Consider the following 14,359-nt stretch of genomic DNA (forward strand, 5'->3'; position numbering starts at 1 on the left):
GCTTTGCCTCATTCTATTAATTAAGAAGAAAGTGCCCAATTTTTAAGAGAAAATCGGGCGAAAACCAACAACACACTTAGCACCCCGGCCAACCTGGCTACCCACACGAAGCACAAACGCCATCGAGGAGAAAGACCATCGTTGACGATGTCATTGAGCGTCATCGTCGTCACTCGTCCATGAGACAGCGATTCCGACTTCACCTTAGACAATCGCCACCGAGACCCCCGCCGCAAACGGCATCGGCACCCAAGTGAGCCTATGCCAAACAAGTGCTACATCAGCGAATCACCAACTGGCGAACATTATACGCTGATTAATTTCTGGATATAAAGACCCTACAAACAAGTGCTGATTCGCTGCGAAAATGGTGAATGGAACCTGGGTGTGCGCGCACCCATTTACGAAAAGTTCAAAAAAATGCTATTTAAAAGTTTCCAAAAAATGTGAAGTAAATTGTTGCATGTAGATATTATGTTGATACTTACTCATGTGTGTTTTCACGGAAAAATACCATTGTGTGTGACCTACACAAAAATGACAAAATGAAAATTCCTATTCCTGTGAATAATACAAATTCCTGTTCACTATTCTCATTTGGACATTTTGTCATTTTTATACAGGCCACACACAATTGTATTTTTTCGTGAAAACTCACACGAGTAAGTATCAACATAATATGTACATGCAAAATTTTACTTCACATTTTTTGAAAACTTTTAAATAGCATTTTTTTGAACTTTTCGTAAATGGGTGCGCGCATACCCAGGTTCCATTCCTCCGGGTCGTGATTCGCTGGGATTAAAGACCCTGGCGCTTGCACCGGCCGATAGTGTACTACATCTCTCACTCGAGCTGGAACCGTGGTGCTGGCTACGGAGCTCCTCCGCTGCTTCTCTGCTGTCATGCTCGTCATCACCTCCCACTCGAGTTCTGCGGCCACGCTGATAGCCTTGGCCACCTCGTCGTCGTACACGGCCTCCTCGGCCGGGACTCGGCGCACCACCACCGTGGAGTTGCGCGGGACCAGCTCGGCGACGCCGTCCGTGTACTGGCGGCCGGTCAGCGCGTCCGAGATGGCGATGCCCTCCCTGGGGCTGTGGCCGTGGCGGCCTGTCCCGAGGATCAGGCGCTTCAGGTCGCCGACGGAGATGGCAGGCATGGCGACGGGCACGGAGAAGGTGTCCACGCCGCTCCGGTACCGGTAGTACACCGCCATGATCTCCTCCCCCCCGCTTGAGATTGGTTGGTCGTCACGGACGGCGACGACAGAGATAAACACCGTGGGCACTGGGCAGTACGAATCCGAGAGGGTCGCGTGAACGGATTTGGGTCCGAGTTCGATTCGTGGTCGTGCTATGTTAAGCGCTTTGGCTTCCTGTCGATCGACTACTCTCGAATCTCGATCGCCGGTGTCCTCCCCTATATAACTAGATGATACCCCGCGCGTTGCTGCGGACATGTGTATCTATATTCCTAAGGAATTGCAAAAGTAACAATCAGAAGGACATTTAGTGGATAATAAAAGTAACTAACAACTTACATAATAATATTAGAGAGTCATGGTAACGATTAATCTGAATGGTAAAATCAGCCTAACTTCTAAGCTAATACTCTTTTTTATGAAGAATCTTGCTCCAGAAGTTGAATAGATATCATCAACACGGATGTTTTTGTTATATGTAAGAAAACGCAATGTCTTGTTGAATTTTGTATCTGATGCGAACCAAAATGTAACCATAACTTAAAGGGGGCATAAATTTCGGATAATGTTAATGCCCATGATAAATCTAATTTACACATAGCAAAAGGATGTGAATTTATTATTTCTTTTGTTATTTGGGAAGTGTCCCCATATTATTCTTTCTAGGATCTATGGAATGTGTATAACTATCTGGCAAAATATACCAAAATGAAAAAAACATTCTCTGAGAAATAAAATGTTAGTTACCTCCAATTTATCAAGACACTTGCGCATTTCTCCATAAAAAATAATTTTGCACTCAAAACTCCATCCATCAATAGTAAGAGATGTATTTAAGTCACACCGTTACTGCAAGTTGCACTTTGTGAAACCATACTCTAACAATAGGAGCAAAGAAATAGAGTGTGGAAACTTACTGGATGTCATTCGTTGTGAACTAAAAAGAACCTCGCCCATAGAGCCGTCAGCACGGTGATCAGAAATTGGAAAATACTTGCATAGGCCAGCAGATCAGTGCATTTAATACGTTATTTCTGCGTAAATGATGCTGAAGAAACCAACCGATGTAATCTATCTAACACAGACTCATTATAACTCAAAGAACCGAGACGCATTGCACTCAAAACTCAATCCATCAGTAGTAAGAGATGTATTTAAGTCACACCGTTACTGCAAGTGCACTTTGTCAAACCATACTCGAACAATAGGAGCAAAGAAATAGTGTAGAAACTTACTGGATGTCATTGCTTGTGAACTAAAAAGAACCTCGCCCATAGAGCTGTTAGCACGGTGATCAGAAATTGGAAAATACTGACATAGGCCAATAGATCAGTGCATTTAATCCGTTATTTCTGCGTAAATGATGCTGAAGAAACCAACCGATGTAATCTATCTAAAACAGACTCATTATAACTCAAAGAACCGAGACACATTCCTGCAAAAGTTCAAAGCCAATGAATGTAAAAAATCTTGAGAGAAAGATTGCAAGGAATAATCTGGGAAACCTCCATCCTAATAATAACTGAAAAGAGAGATCGAAAAGGAAGATGAGGAATCCCGTGATAGCAAGAACTGGATTGAAGCCCCTGCCATTCTGCCACATGCTTCCGACCTTGAAAGAAGAGTATTCTGTGAGAGGAGGAACATTGCATGCGATGTTCTGTAAACAAATAATTGCATGAGAAGGTGGAGTGGACAGGAATAAGAATGGCAGAGACGCTGTAGTTCAATAGCACACCAGCATAATAGGCCTGCCCCGTTCGCTTGCCTCACCGGTCGATTCAGTTGCCCCTAGTGCTATGAGGATAGGAAGGGGCGGAGCCGAGAAGGTGTAGGACCAAGTAGCTGATGGGAATTAAAGCAGCACTATCCTACACTTAATGCAAATAGATAATTAATTTGTTGCTAAAGAAATACTACTACCAATGTGGTAGGCTGCATGTGCAAGAAAATAGATTTAGTGGATAAGGTGGCATGTTTGATGAGGTGGCATGCTTGCATGTTAAGAGAAATCACTTAGTGGGTTGCTCCTATTTAGATATTATAGATACTATCGTACCACTCTTTAAATATTTAAATTATAATTGTCAAAAAAGTCGAAATAAATTTCTTGGTGTTTACAAGATGTGCATTTACATTTTCTATAACTTGCAGAACCAAATTCGGAATACCCTTAGAGAAACAAAAGAGAGAAATCAAATGAATAACGTCGCATAAATACAAACACAAAATGATACTATTCACGTAGCAATTTGTCTTCTAAACACACATTTTGTGTCCCAAAAAAAAAACACATCTTGTTAACACCCACAAATTCGTTTCAAATTTTGGAGGCACTGTTTGGTTTAATGTACGAGAGAATTACTTATTTGGCTCTAGTTAAAATTTAACTTCTTTTTCAGCCCTGTGAAAAAAATTCTTCCTTTTTTAACACTAAATTTTCATTTGGTTCCTTATATGGCCAGAGATGGCAATGGGTACCCATCACCCATCCACCCCCACGTGGCGGTCGGGGCGCCCCCATCTCCCGGCCTCACTCTCCCCTCCCTCCTCTTCTTCCCTCGCCGCCGCCGGCGGAAGCCACCAGGCAAAGCCTAGGCGGTGCTGGCGCCAGCGGTTTCCCCTTTCCCTGTGCACGTGGAGGACTCGACGGGGCGAGTTCCTTCCGACATGTTTGGCGAAGGGAGTACCTTATTGAAGATTGGAGTTGTGGAGAGCGCCAAATCCAACCACAAGCAATCACACCATGACACCGAGATATGTTAAGATACTTTAACTGTTTTAAAAGCAAAAGTAGGAAACTCTATCGATGTTTATTATTCCACGCGTGTAATTATTAGGTTTTCCCTCTAAATCGACATATTAAGAACTAATATACTCCGTAGTTATAACATGGAAATATAAAATTCATAATAAATCTGAAAATATAAAATATTACATATTTCCAACCATAATTACACCGACCATGGCTTCCACTGCATCTCGAATGCTGAGCGCGCCTATGCGCTTGAGCTGAGAAAAAGGTAAGGAAATTGATCCCAACGTTCCAACAATGTGTCCAGATCTTCAATCGCTGTCCTTCAATTTGAAGCGCCTACAGGCCGAGATCCTACAACACAACCGCCGATACGCGCGCTGGGACTAAAGACCTTGACGCTTACGCTTAGCGCCCCGCAGTGTAGATGCCCTACAGGAGGGACGATCGTGGCGTGGCCGAAGAATGTAGTCTGGAACTGGAGGTGAAGCTGGAGCCGTGGTGCTGGCTACGGAGCTCCTCCGCTGCTTCTCCGCTGTGATGCTGCTCGTCATCGCCTCGTCCCACTCGAGCTCCGCGGCGGCGCTGATAGCCTTGGCCACCTCGTCGTCGTACACGGCCTCCTCGGCCGGGACTCGCCGGACCACCACCGTGGAGTTGCGCGGGACCAGCTCGTCCGTGTACTGGCGGCCGGTCACCGCGTCCGAGATGGCGATGCCCTCCCCGGGACTGTGGCCGTGGCGGCCTGTCGTGAGGATTAGGCGCTTCAGGTCGCCGACGGAGATAGCAGGCGTCGCGACGGGCACGGAGAAGGTGTCCACGCCGCTCCGGTACCGGTAGTACACCGCCATGATCTGCTCCTTCGCTTGAGATTGGCTGGTCACGGACGACGACGACAGAGATTAACAGCGTCGCTCTGAGTCCGAGTCGCGTCGATCGCAAGCTGGGAAATATTGCATCTCAGAGAAAGGGTTCACGGACTTATATCTAGCTAGGGTGGGCGGCACGAATCCGAGACGGTCGCGTCAACGGGTTTGGAGTTCGACTTCGATTCATTGTCGTGCTGCGTAAGAGCTTTGGCTTGGTGTCCTGGTCCACGCGCATTGCGACTCAAATGTCTATCTAGTGATATCTCCTCTATATAATACTATCATACCACTCTTCAAATTTCAAATTATAATTGTAAAAAAAATCAAAATAAATTTGTGGGTGTTCACAAGATGTGCATTTACATTTCCTAAAACTTAAACCAAATTCAGAATACCCTTAGAGGAACAAAAAGATAAATCAAACATGAATAGTGTCCCATAAAGATAATCACAGTAGCAATTTGTCTTGTAAACACACATTTTGTGTCCCCGAGAAAAACACACATCTTGTGAATACCCACAAATTTGTTTCAAATTCTCATTCCGCCTGGCCGCCTCGGCTACATCTAAGGATGTCCCGGGATTTGGTATGGGACGCGTTGAGGCATTGTTTGACTAATATAATTCACAAGCGTATTAGGTATTAGAGTGGCATTTGACCCCTAGATCTCCAACGATTGACCTGTTGAATTGTTTCAATACATAGTTAGCCTTTGCCGCCTACCTTTTGACGTGGGTGCGCTCGTCTCTTTCTCCCCCGTTTTCCCGCCGCACACTCTCAAGCACACCACGTCAAGAGGAAACAAAAAATATATAAAAAATACTTGGTATTCACTCCGCCTGAGCTTGCACATGAGCCACCAATGGTCGTCGACAGAGCTCGGCCGTGAACTCCGCTGGTTGCCGACATCATGTGTATCCACACCCGCTCTCCCATGGCTTGTAGAAATTGCGAGTCTGTTTCCTCAAGTGTAACACGGCCGTTGCCAGAGAAGATGGCATCGTCTCATCGCCAAAGAAGGTGTTATCACATCGTTGCTGAAGAAGTCGAGCTCTCACCTTTGTTGCTTGCAGCAATGGCGCGGCCTGCTGTAGCAATGGCTACTGCCATATGTAACATGAGTGCCATCGATTTTGGCCCTTGTACGTAGCATCGACGTTGTCTGGATGCAGCTTTGGTGTGAGCCCCTTGCAACTCTGGCGTAGGACCCTTGCAGCAACCCCGTGCCAGCCTTGAAGCACTCGAGAAAGGCAAGCGGGACCACCACGACCTTGCGCATGAGGGAGAGGGTGAGCTTGTCGTGGTGACTTCCTCCTCTGCAGTCGTGCCTCCCCCTGCCGTGTCAGGGCCGCCCTTAGCGGCGGGATCTGAGGTCAATGGAAGGGCGGCGGATTCACCTAGGTGACCATGGCTACAAGCGACGTCTCAAGCGCCATGAATCTCCGCTACCCGTAGACTCTGCCGGCGGTGGTGGCGAAAGGAGGGGCAAGGCCTTTTTAGATGTTGTTAGGAAGAGAGTAGAGGGAGTGCGAGTTTGGTTCGTCGATGGATTGGTGGTCGTTGGTCAACGGGCAAAATAACATGGGCGAGAGGGTGGAGATAATGAAGAAGGGTATGAAAGGAGCACTAGGTGGTGGGATCCGCGGGGACACATGTCAGGCAGACGAGGCGGAGGACCGTGATCCCCTAGCTTATATGAAGCATTTCCATTTGGGATACACTACAAGTAAACAAGGCTTACGAGGTTCAAGGTGGGAAGAGATTTTGTGTTCACCCAATCTCTTTCAATTCCCAAAAATACATTAGACAACGAAAAAAATTAATCTATGAAAGAATAAGAAGATTTGCATGGATATCTCATGATTACCACGTCCAAACCCAAATAAGTAAAAGTACTATAGAAGATATTCTGGGATTCGGGATAATCCCATCCGATCCCCTTAAATACACTATAAGTAAATCAAATTCTCATCTTGTGTGACCCCCTCGACCATCTCCTGCTCATCTGAGCTGACGCACCTACGAACTAAAAACCTTGCGCATATGCACTTGAGCTATTGCCAACGAGCGAGGCTGCTTATTCACAATGGCCAAATCTTGCTCTCCGATGAAGACGTTGTCTACTTCCTTTTCCCCGCAGTTCCATAATTTTCAGCGCCCTAGCAAGTACGTCAGCATCCTCATCCCTCTTCCTGACGTCAGATCCTCCCCTCGAGTTCGCCATGCTTCCTAAACCACGATCGCTGAAACACACGTTTTTCTCCCAAACCCTATCTCCAAGCAATGCCAAGGACATGTAGGTAGACTAGCCGCCCCCTTGATCAGCCCGAGCACACTCTGGAGATCGGCTTTGAGTAGATTACAACCGTGAAACAAGACGGATCTCATGCCGGAGAAAGATCACCGGAGAGTAGGAAAACCCTAGTAGCCTAGGGTAGTTGTTTTTTTTTTTTGCAGTGCCATCTTCTACAAGTCATTTTATCGTTTTGGTGGTTTTCTAACGGCTGAGCCCAAGAAAGGCCCAAACCAAACCCGAAGGCGGTGGAGGCCTGACCCAAGCGCCCACGTCACCGCACAACGCGTTCCTCCCTCGCCCTCGCCTACTTGGCTTCCTCTCCTCCAGCCGCCGCCACCACCGCAACTCACCCCACCCTGAAAGCGAGGAACGCAACTCCAAAATCGGCCACCCCGCCGCCGCAGTCGCTCGCCGGAGCTGGTCCAAGCCGGAACCGAGGAGACAGGAAGGGCGGCGAAGATGCCGACGATCACCTGCAACGCGTGCAACGCGGCGTTCGAGGAGGAGGAGGAGCAGCGCCTCCACTACCGCTCCGAGTGGCACCGCTACAACCTCAAGCGCAAGGTATGCCCCATATCCCCCCGCTGCCTCTGCGTCGGTGTAGCTGGATCAGGGTGGATGCGCCTGCTAGGGTTCCTGCCACGCAGCAGATGCTCCATCGCGTAGTCGATATGGTTCGTTGCGTGCTTCTAGAGAGGCGATTTTGCCTTTGATTCATGTGCGAACACTTCGATTGCGAAGTTTTATTGCCTGTTTTTGGTAGTTTAGTCGGCGGGCCTGTGTGCTAGTGTTCATGAATGGTCAGAACGTGGATATCTTCTCAGTCTTGTGAGGCAGCCAGAAAGCGAACGTTTGAATTAGAATGTTTAGCTATTCGATCGACCTAAGAAAGGAGGTTAAGTTTCTTATACTTTGCTTCTCTTAAGATTACAGGAAAGGGCTAGACCTGATTTATCTTTCGTAAATGCGCCAGTCTGTTACAGTAGAAGTATTATACATGCCTGCTTTCTTCATCAGAAGATGCCCTGCCGTAGGTTACACATGTTGGAGGATGAAGGGTATATATCTTTGCTGGCGAAAAACTATTTTGCTCAATCAGCTCACTCGTCTTGTCTCCCTCGCATCAATTAAATCGGAGCGGAGGGAGTACATGTTAGGCCAATTTTAGTGAACAAAATGGATGGGAACTCAAGGATGTGGTGGATTGGGGATGATTGCGGATACTCTGTTGGCTGGCTATTAAATCCGTGCAGGAAACATGCTATTGTATCTGTTTATCAGCATCATGATTGTGCATGTACACATCCTGTAGTCCTAAAATAAGTGTCTCAGCTTTGTCTAGATAACGATGTATCTATAACTAAAATACATCTAGATACATCCGAATCTAAACAAAGTTGGGTCACTTATTTATGGACGGAGGGGGAGTATTCAACTTCCTTTTATTAGTTTGATTTTGTTGCTTCTTCCTTCAAAATTGTACTTCTGCTATGTATCATCCTGATATTCAGTATTCCTCAGGTGGCTGGAGTTCCTGGTGTCACTGAGGCTCTATTTGTGGCTAGACAGACTGCTTTAGCAGAGGAGACAAACTCTACCACTACTACTGTCACTCCAATGTCCTACAGCTGCACTCTTTGTGGAAAGGGGTACAGGAGCTCTAAAGCTCATGCCGAGCATCTTAAGACACGGTCACATCTCCTGAGAGCTTCTCAGGACCCCAATGCCTCCACTGCTGCAGTAGTCAAGCCACTTCCTGAGCGAGCTCCTCGCAAAGGCCCCTCTGCGATGGAAGAAGATGAAGATGAGGACGAGGATGAGGACGAGTGGGTTGAAATGGACCCAAGTGAGTTGGAGTCTACTTCAAACATGCAAGTAGAGGAAGACTCCAAGTCAGATGATGACATGGATGATATTGAAGTGCTTGATCCCTCCTTCTGCTTCATGTGTGATCTCAAGCATGACAACATAGAGGACTGCATGATTCACATGCACAAGAAACATGGCTTTTTCATACCTGATAGTGAATACTTGAAAGACCCCAGTGGCCTTCTTACATATGTTGGTCTGAAGGTAGGGATTTTTCCGTCAGTGCTAGTGTCTTATGTTCGTAGTTGCGTGGTTTTGATCATTATGTCGTATTGGTTATTCTGCCTTCAGGTAAAGCGTGATTTTATGTGCCCCTACTGCAATGAGAGATGCCAGCCATTTCAAAGTCTTGAGGCCGTCAGGAAGCATATGGATGCAAAAGGTCACTGCAAATTACGTTATGGAGATGGTGGGGAAGATGAAGATGGTGACCTTGAGGACTTCTATGATTACAGCAGCAGGTTTGTACTGAATGCTGAACTTTCCAGCAATAAGTTTCTTCTTACAGAAGTATTCCTTAGCTTCTTGTTTCCACTAACAAGTGAGCATTATTGTGATAAGGATTTAAGCATTAGCTTTTGAGGGACTTTTTTTTTCCTGCACAGCCTGTTTGATAACATACTCATCTTGCCATGTGTTTTCCAAATTTGAGAACTAGAGCTCTTTGCATTGGCTATTGCTTTTCAGTTGCAACTTGTCTCAATGAATGCTTAGATTGGAGCAGGAATGGTGTTGAGAATTGTATTCTGTATGTTTGGACAATCTCAGTGCTGCAGTTTTTGAACAAAAGTAAAAGTAAATTCAACGTTAAAGCTTTAAATAATTTGTTCCTCTCTCCACTTAATCATAGTTATGTAGTATCTGTGGTCAGTTATTTTATATCAAATATTCTTCAGCGGCGAACCCATGGAATCTGCAGTTCTGCACACGTCTAATATCTAGTTGGTGTGGTTTTATTCTCATTGCAGCTACGTTGATGTGGAGGGTAAGCAGCTGGTTGCTGCAGACGACGTGGACAACAGCATTGAACTGGGAGGTGGTGGATCTGAGCTTGTGATCACAAACAAGAACGAGAAAGGGACGCGCGTGACTACTCTTGGTTCCCGAGAGTTCATCCGCTACTACCGCCAGAAGCCACGGCCTTCTGTTGCAGCAGATCGTGCTCTTGCGCTTTCCCTGGCTTCAAGGTCTGAATCCTGTGTCCCTTCGTACTTCCTATTTTCAGATATACTTTGTCATGTTGCATCCATAAGAATGCCTAGACCTTCGGGCCTAATGTTGTTCTGGTTTCTGTTCCCCACTTCAGCTACAAGAGCATGGGTTTGGTGACGGTTCAGTCCAAGCAGCAGATGGTGAGGCTGAAGGTGCTCCGAGCAATGAACAGGGGCGGGGTGGAGACGATGAGATCCAAGATGGGAATGAAGAGCAACGTGATCAGAAACCTCCCCAACAACGTCCCGTATTAGTCGATGGCACTTCTTGTATGAGCCAAGTCCGTGGACCTCCAACGTCGCCTTCAAGGCCATGGGTGTGTTTTGTCTACCTGCTTGTCATGGCAGAGCTTACAGTATTTAGAGCGATTGATGAGTCTTTTGTTGAGTCTTGTGGCTGCCACACTGCTGTTTACAGTGTTCAGTCCAGTTGAACCTATGATAAGTACTACGGGAAGACTAGATTGTATCCAGCATACGGAGTTTTCAGAAACCATGGTACCATATGCGTTGTTGGATACTGTTTTGTGTCTAGCTGTGATGGCTAGTCGAGTATTTCTGGTTGACAAATGCAGATAAGCACGCTCAATCAACTGCAGATGGAGCAAGGATGTCAGGGGTCTCACCTAACGCAAGCAGCGACCCGGTCGGGTCAGATCCTGGGACGAGCAGCCGACGCATTTTTTCCACACAACAAACACGGGCTGACGGTTCATGTTTGATAGTAGTAATTATTATTTTTCTAGGGAAAGTAGATAGAACAGTTTTGATTTATTTTGACGCTGGGCGAGTTAGAAATGGGTTCCCTTCTGGCATTTGCCGTGGCTTCTCTTCCTCCACACGTCACTAGCTTGGCCATTCCTTTCCCAAGGTTATTCTATGCCAAAAATGCTTTCCTACTCGTGCACTCCATCTCACTGGGAAGACTATCCTATGGATTATACAAGTCACACTAGACCATAAATGCGCGCTTTGCCGCGCCCGTCCATCTTGAGAAAATGGTACTGTAATAATAGTATATAATAGCCTGTATATGTAATACAAATATTGTGACAAAAAATGGAATGTCAGTCTATATATAGGTGCCTCCAAGTTATGCCGTGTGATTGCATAAGGTTCACATGGAAAGCTAAGTTTTTTGTACATAAAAATAAACATGCAATTGAGCATATGCAATACATTATTGTTGACCATGGCATATGAACACGGTTTTTCAGAGGAATGAACCTAATTTAATTTTTCAAAGTATTTTCAAACATATTCAGTAATATCACAAGCACAATGGCATATTTAGAAGAAGTGGCAATGCTGTGTTTACTTCATTCCTTCACAGAATAAGAAAAATCTGGAAAAGCTCAGGACCTCATACTTCTAACATCATGCATACTTTACTGTTTGAATAACCTGAAGGATATTTAAGGATTAGCAAAAATTGTCAACTTGTGTATATGAGCATATCCTTCAAGGCGAGGGCCATTACTTCTGGCTGCATATATTTGACATTAGATTAGTAATAAACCATCAAAGATCTTAGTTGTCCAAGAACTTAGCCCACAGTGAGATGTTACTATTTGAATAAGAATTAAGCATCTTGGCAGTGATGGCAATGAGCCGGTGACTTGCGTAGCAGGCACACTGTTTAGTTCTTATTGAACATATAGTTTTCCGACTGCACTCAATTATAATTCTCTTCTAAAATACAATAACTATTTTTTTCCTATTTCTAAAAGTTTTCCTATTGCATCAGCAGTGCGGCTGGCCTTTGCTGCTGTTGCCGCACCATGCTTAAAAAATTGGAGCTAATAAAAGTTCACCGGTTCATATTTAGAGTACTAATTCTCACCATATGTGCTCTTGTCCTAAGGATGGTTATAACTCTCTATTCGGCAAACTACCCACAGATTTTCAATCTTCTGATGTAGAAAGTGAAGAACTATTAGTCAAACTCCTTACCTCTTGTACTTTTCCTATATCAACCATTTTTGAGCTGATTTTTTTTAGCTGAATACTTATATGAAACATTGATTGGCAAACCTACCAAAGTAGTGGGGCAAATAAGGCAAGAAACTTTGAATGGAAAAGTGGCAGAACAATGATTCAGGTAAACAGAACAAAATAAGATTTCATTTCCAAGAGTAGAAATCATTAACTACTTGTCTTTAAGGACGTAGTTATAATTTACATAGTATGATTCAACATCCTACAACAATGTAATCATATCTCAAATAAATTCTGAAAAGAAATGCACGTGTCAGATTATTCAGTTGAAATATTACTCGAAATATTGTCTCGGCTATGCCATTTCATGTTACAAAACAATGAATGTGAGATATGCCATGCAGAGTAGGAACAATTAATACCTTGATCAATAGTCGGTCCAAAAATATGAGCAGATTTAAAGGTCTCCCTCTCTTTATCTTATCTGACAAACATAATGAAGCCTAGTCTCAATACATGACCACAATCACTGATGAGCAACAACCAACAATGGAAGGTCTCATCTGCACATAGAAGCTGTCACCAGCAGAATACCCTGCTATTTTCCCCGTAGCTTGACCACCACTTCTCCATCAGGTAATTATGCCTTCACATAAGGCTTCACATACACCCTTAAGCAAGATGTATATGATTGTCTGTGTACCTAGGCACCAGAGGACAGCTGGCAGTCAGGGATTGCGAGTCCCTTCAGCGAAGGGATATGATGAAGTAATCAACTGACTGATCTAGAAGTCATTATAAAATAACAGAAACGGGAAATCTGTAACTCGTTACAAAAGTACACGAATACAAGGGAAACAATGGTCTACATATTATATATAGAATATTCATCTAATGATAGGAGGTAGGAAGACAAGAGATGTAGGTGCAATCTAAAATTTACACCTCCAAGAAGATGCAGAAATTTTCAAAAAGGGAGGAACATTTTTTAACTATCACCATACACACAGTACATGAGTACATGAAAATTCTAGGGCATATGGATGGTGTTTCCTCCGAATTAAAGTAAGATGGTATGAGTTGCACTTATCTCAGTAAACATATCAGTGCATTATAAGAGTGTATGATGGAAAACTCGAATAAAAACATAGAAGTTCTAATACAGGGATGCTAAATACGATTACAACTAATTAACTGGTGAAAAACAGTACCCCAAAGTGGAAAAAGATGACTTCACCTTGCTAGGCTTCTGAGGAGAGGTGCACAAATTATGTATGTTTCTTCCCCGTAGCATCTGGCTTCTTCAGCTAGCCATTCTTCCTGGGAAACAACATGTATCCATACATAAGGTACTTTTCTGTAGTGGTATTAATGATAACCAAGATTAATAACAGAGGAGAAGAATAGCTTAAATTGAACAAACAAGAGTACCTCTCCAGCAGCCATGGTTGCAGATGAAGGTCACACACTTCCTGTCAACAGTTCATGAATAAAATTACCAAACAAAAAAGCACGGAAATCCCTAAAACAAGTGTCAGGTTGCAACCCTAAGCAAGGAACGTTGCTGATGAACAATGGGAGGCCAAAGGCGAGACGGAAGGATGATTGCTCGCTGCACATATATATGAAGAAAACTGGCAATAACTGGTATATTAAATCACCATAATTACAGGAGGGAGAGGGTCAAAACCGTTACCATCGTGATCACAACGCCGGCGGCGGTTTCGATTTGCGCACAATTATTAGAACGCTGACTACACGTACAGAAGAGGAGGCGTTGCTCAAATGGTGGGCTGGGTCCGAGGCGAATTGAAGAAGCCTAGATCCATATGGAGAGAGCCCATAATGCTGCTTGCGTGCCATCCAAACCGCGCCGACACCGTTGCCGGAGAAGAAACGAAGAATCGAAGAATTGGCGCGCCCTCTTGTAAATCGACGCGAATGGAGGTAGATCAGCGACCAGCACAACACATACAACGTTGGTTTCCTCAGCTTGCTGGGATCTTTGCCGGCACGAATCAATTGCGCAGCAGAGCATCGAGGAAGGAACGAGTGGGCGGACGAGGAATGACTGCGGCCGGGGGGAGGAGGAAAAGAGAACGACTAAACGAGGGGAACCTGAGTTCCTTTCGGCCGAACTGGTAAGGCCCATATAAGTTATTTCGCGGCCCAGCCAACCTGGAGCGTCCTAACTCGATTTGTGCCGTAGCATCCCA

General features: G+C 44.9%; 1 protein-coding gene across 1 annotated transcript; it reads left to right on the forward strand.

Annotated features, from left to right (window-relative positions):
• Window positions 1-7,527: 7,527 nt before the first annotated feature.
• On the forward strand, window positions 7,528-10,725 carry LOC124698540 (cytoplasmic 60S subunit biogenesis factor REI1 homolog 1-like). Its single transcript, XM_047231030.1, has 5 exons — window positions 7,528-7,689; window positions 8,647-9,198; window positions 9,286-9,455; window positions 9,963-10,181; window positions 10,301-10,725. Exons 1-5 carry the CDS (start codon window positions 7,585-7,587, stop codon window positions 10,458-10,460), a joined length of 1,206 nt encoding a protein of 401 aa, XP_047086986.1. The 5' UTR covers window positions 7,528-7,584; the 3' UTR covers window positions 10,461-10,725.
• Window positions 10,726-14,359: the final 3,634 nt, after the last annotated feature.

Source organism: Lolium rigidum, chromosome 1, assembly GCF_022539505.1.
Source record: "Lolium rigidum isolate FL_2022 chromosome 1, APGP_CSIRO_Lrig_0.1, whole genome shotgun sequence".
Classification (NCBI taxonomy): Eukaryota; Viridiplantae; Streptophyta; class Magnoliopsida; order Poales; family Poaceae; genus Lolium; species Lolium rigidum.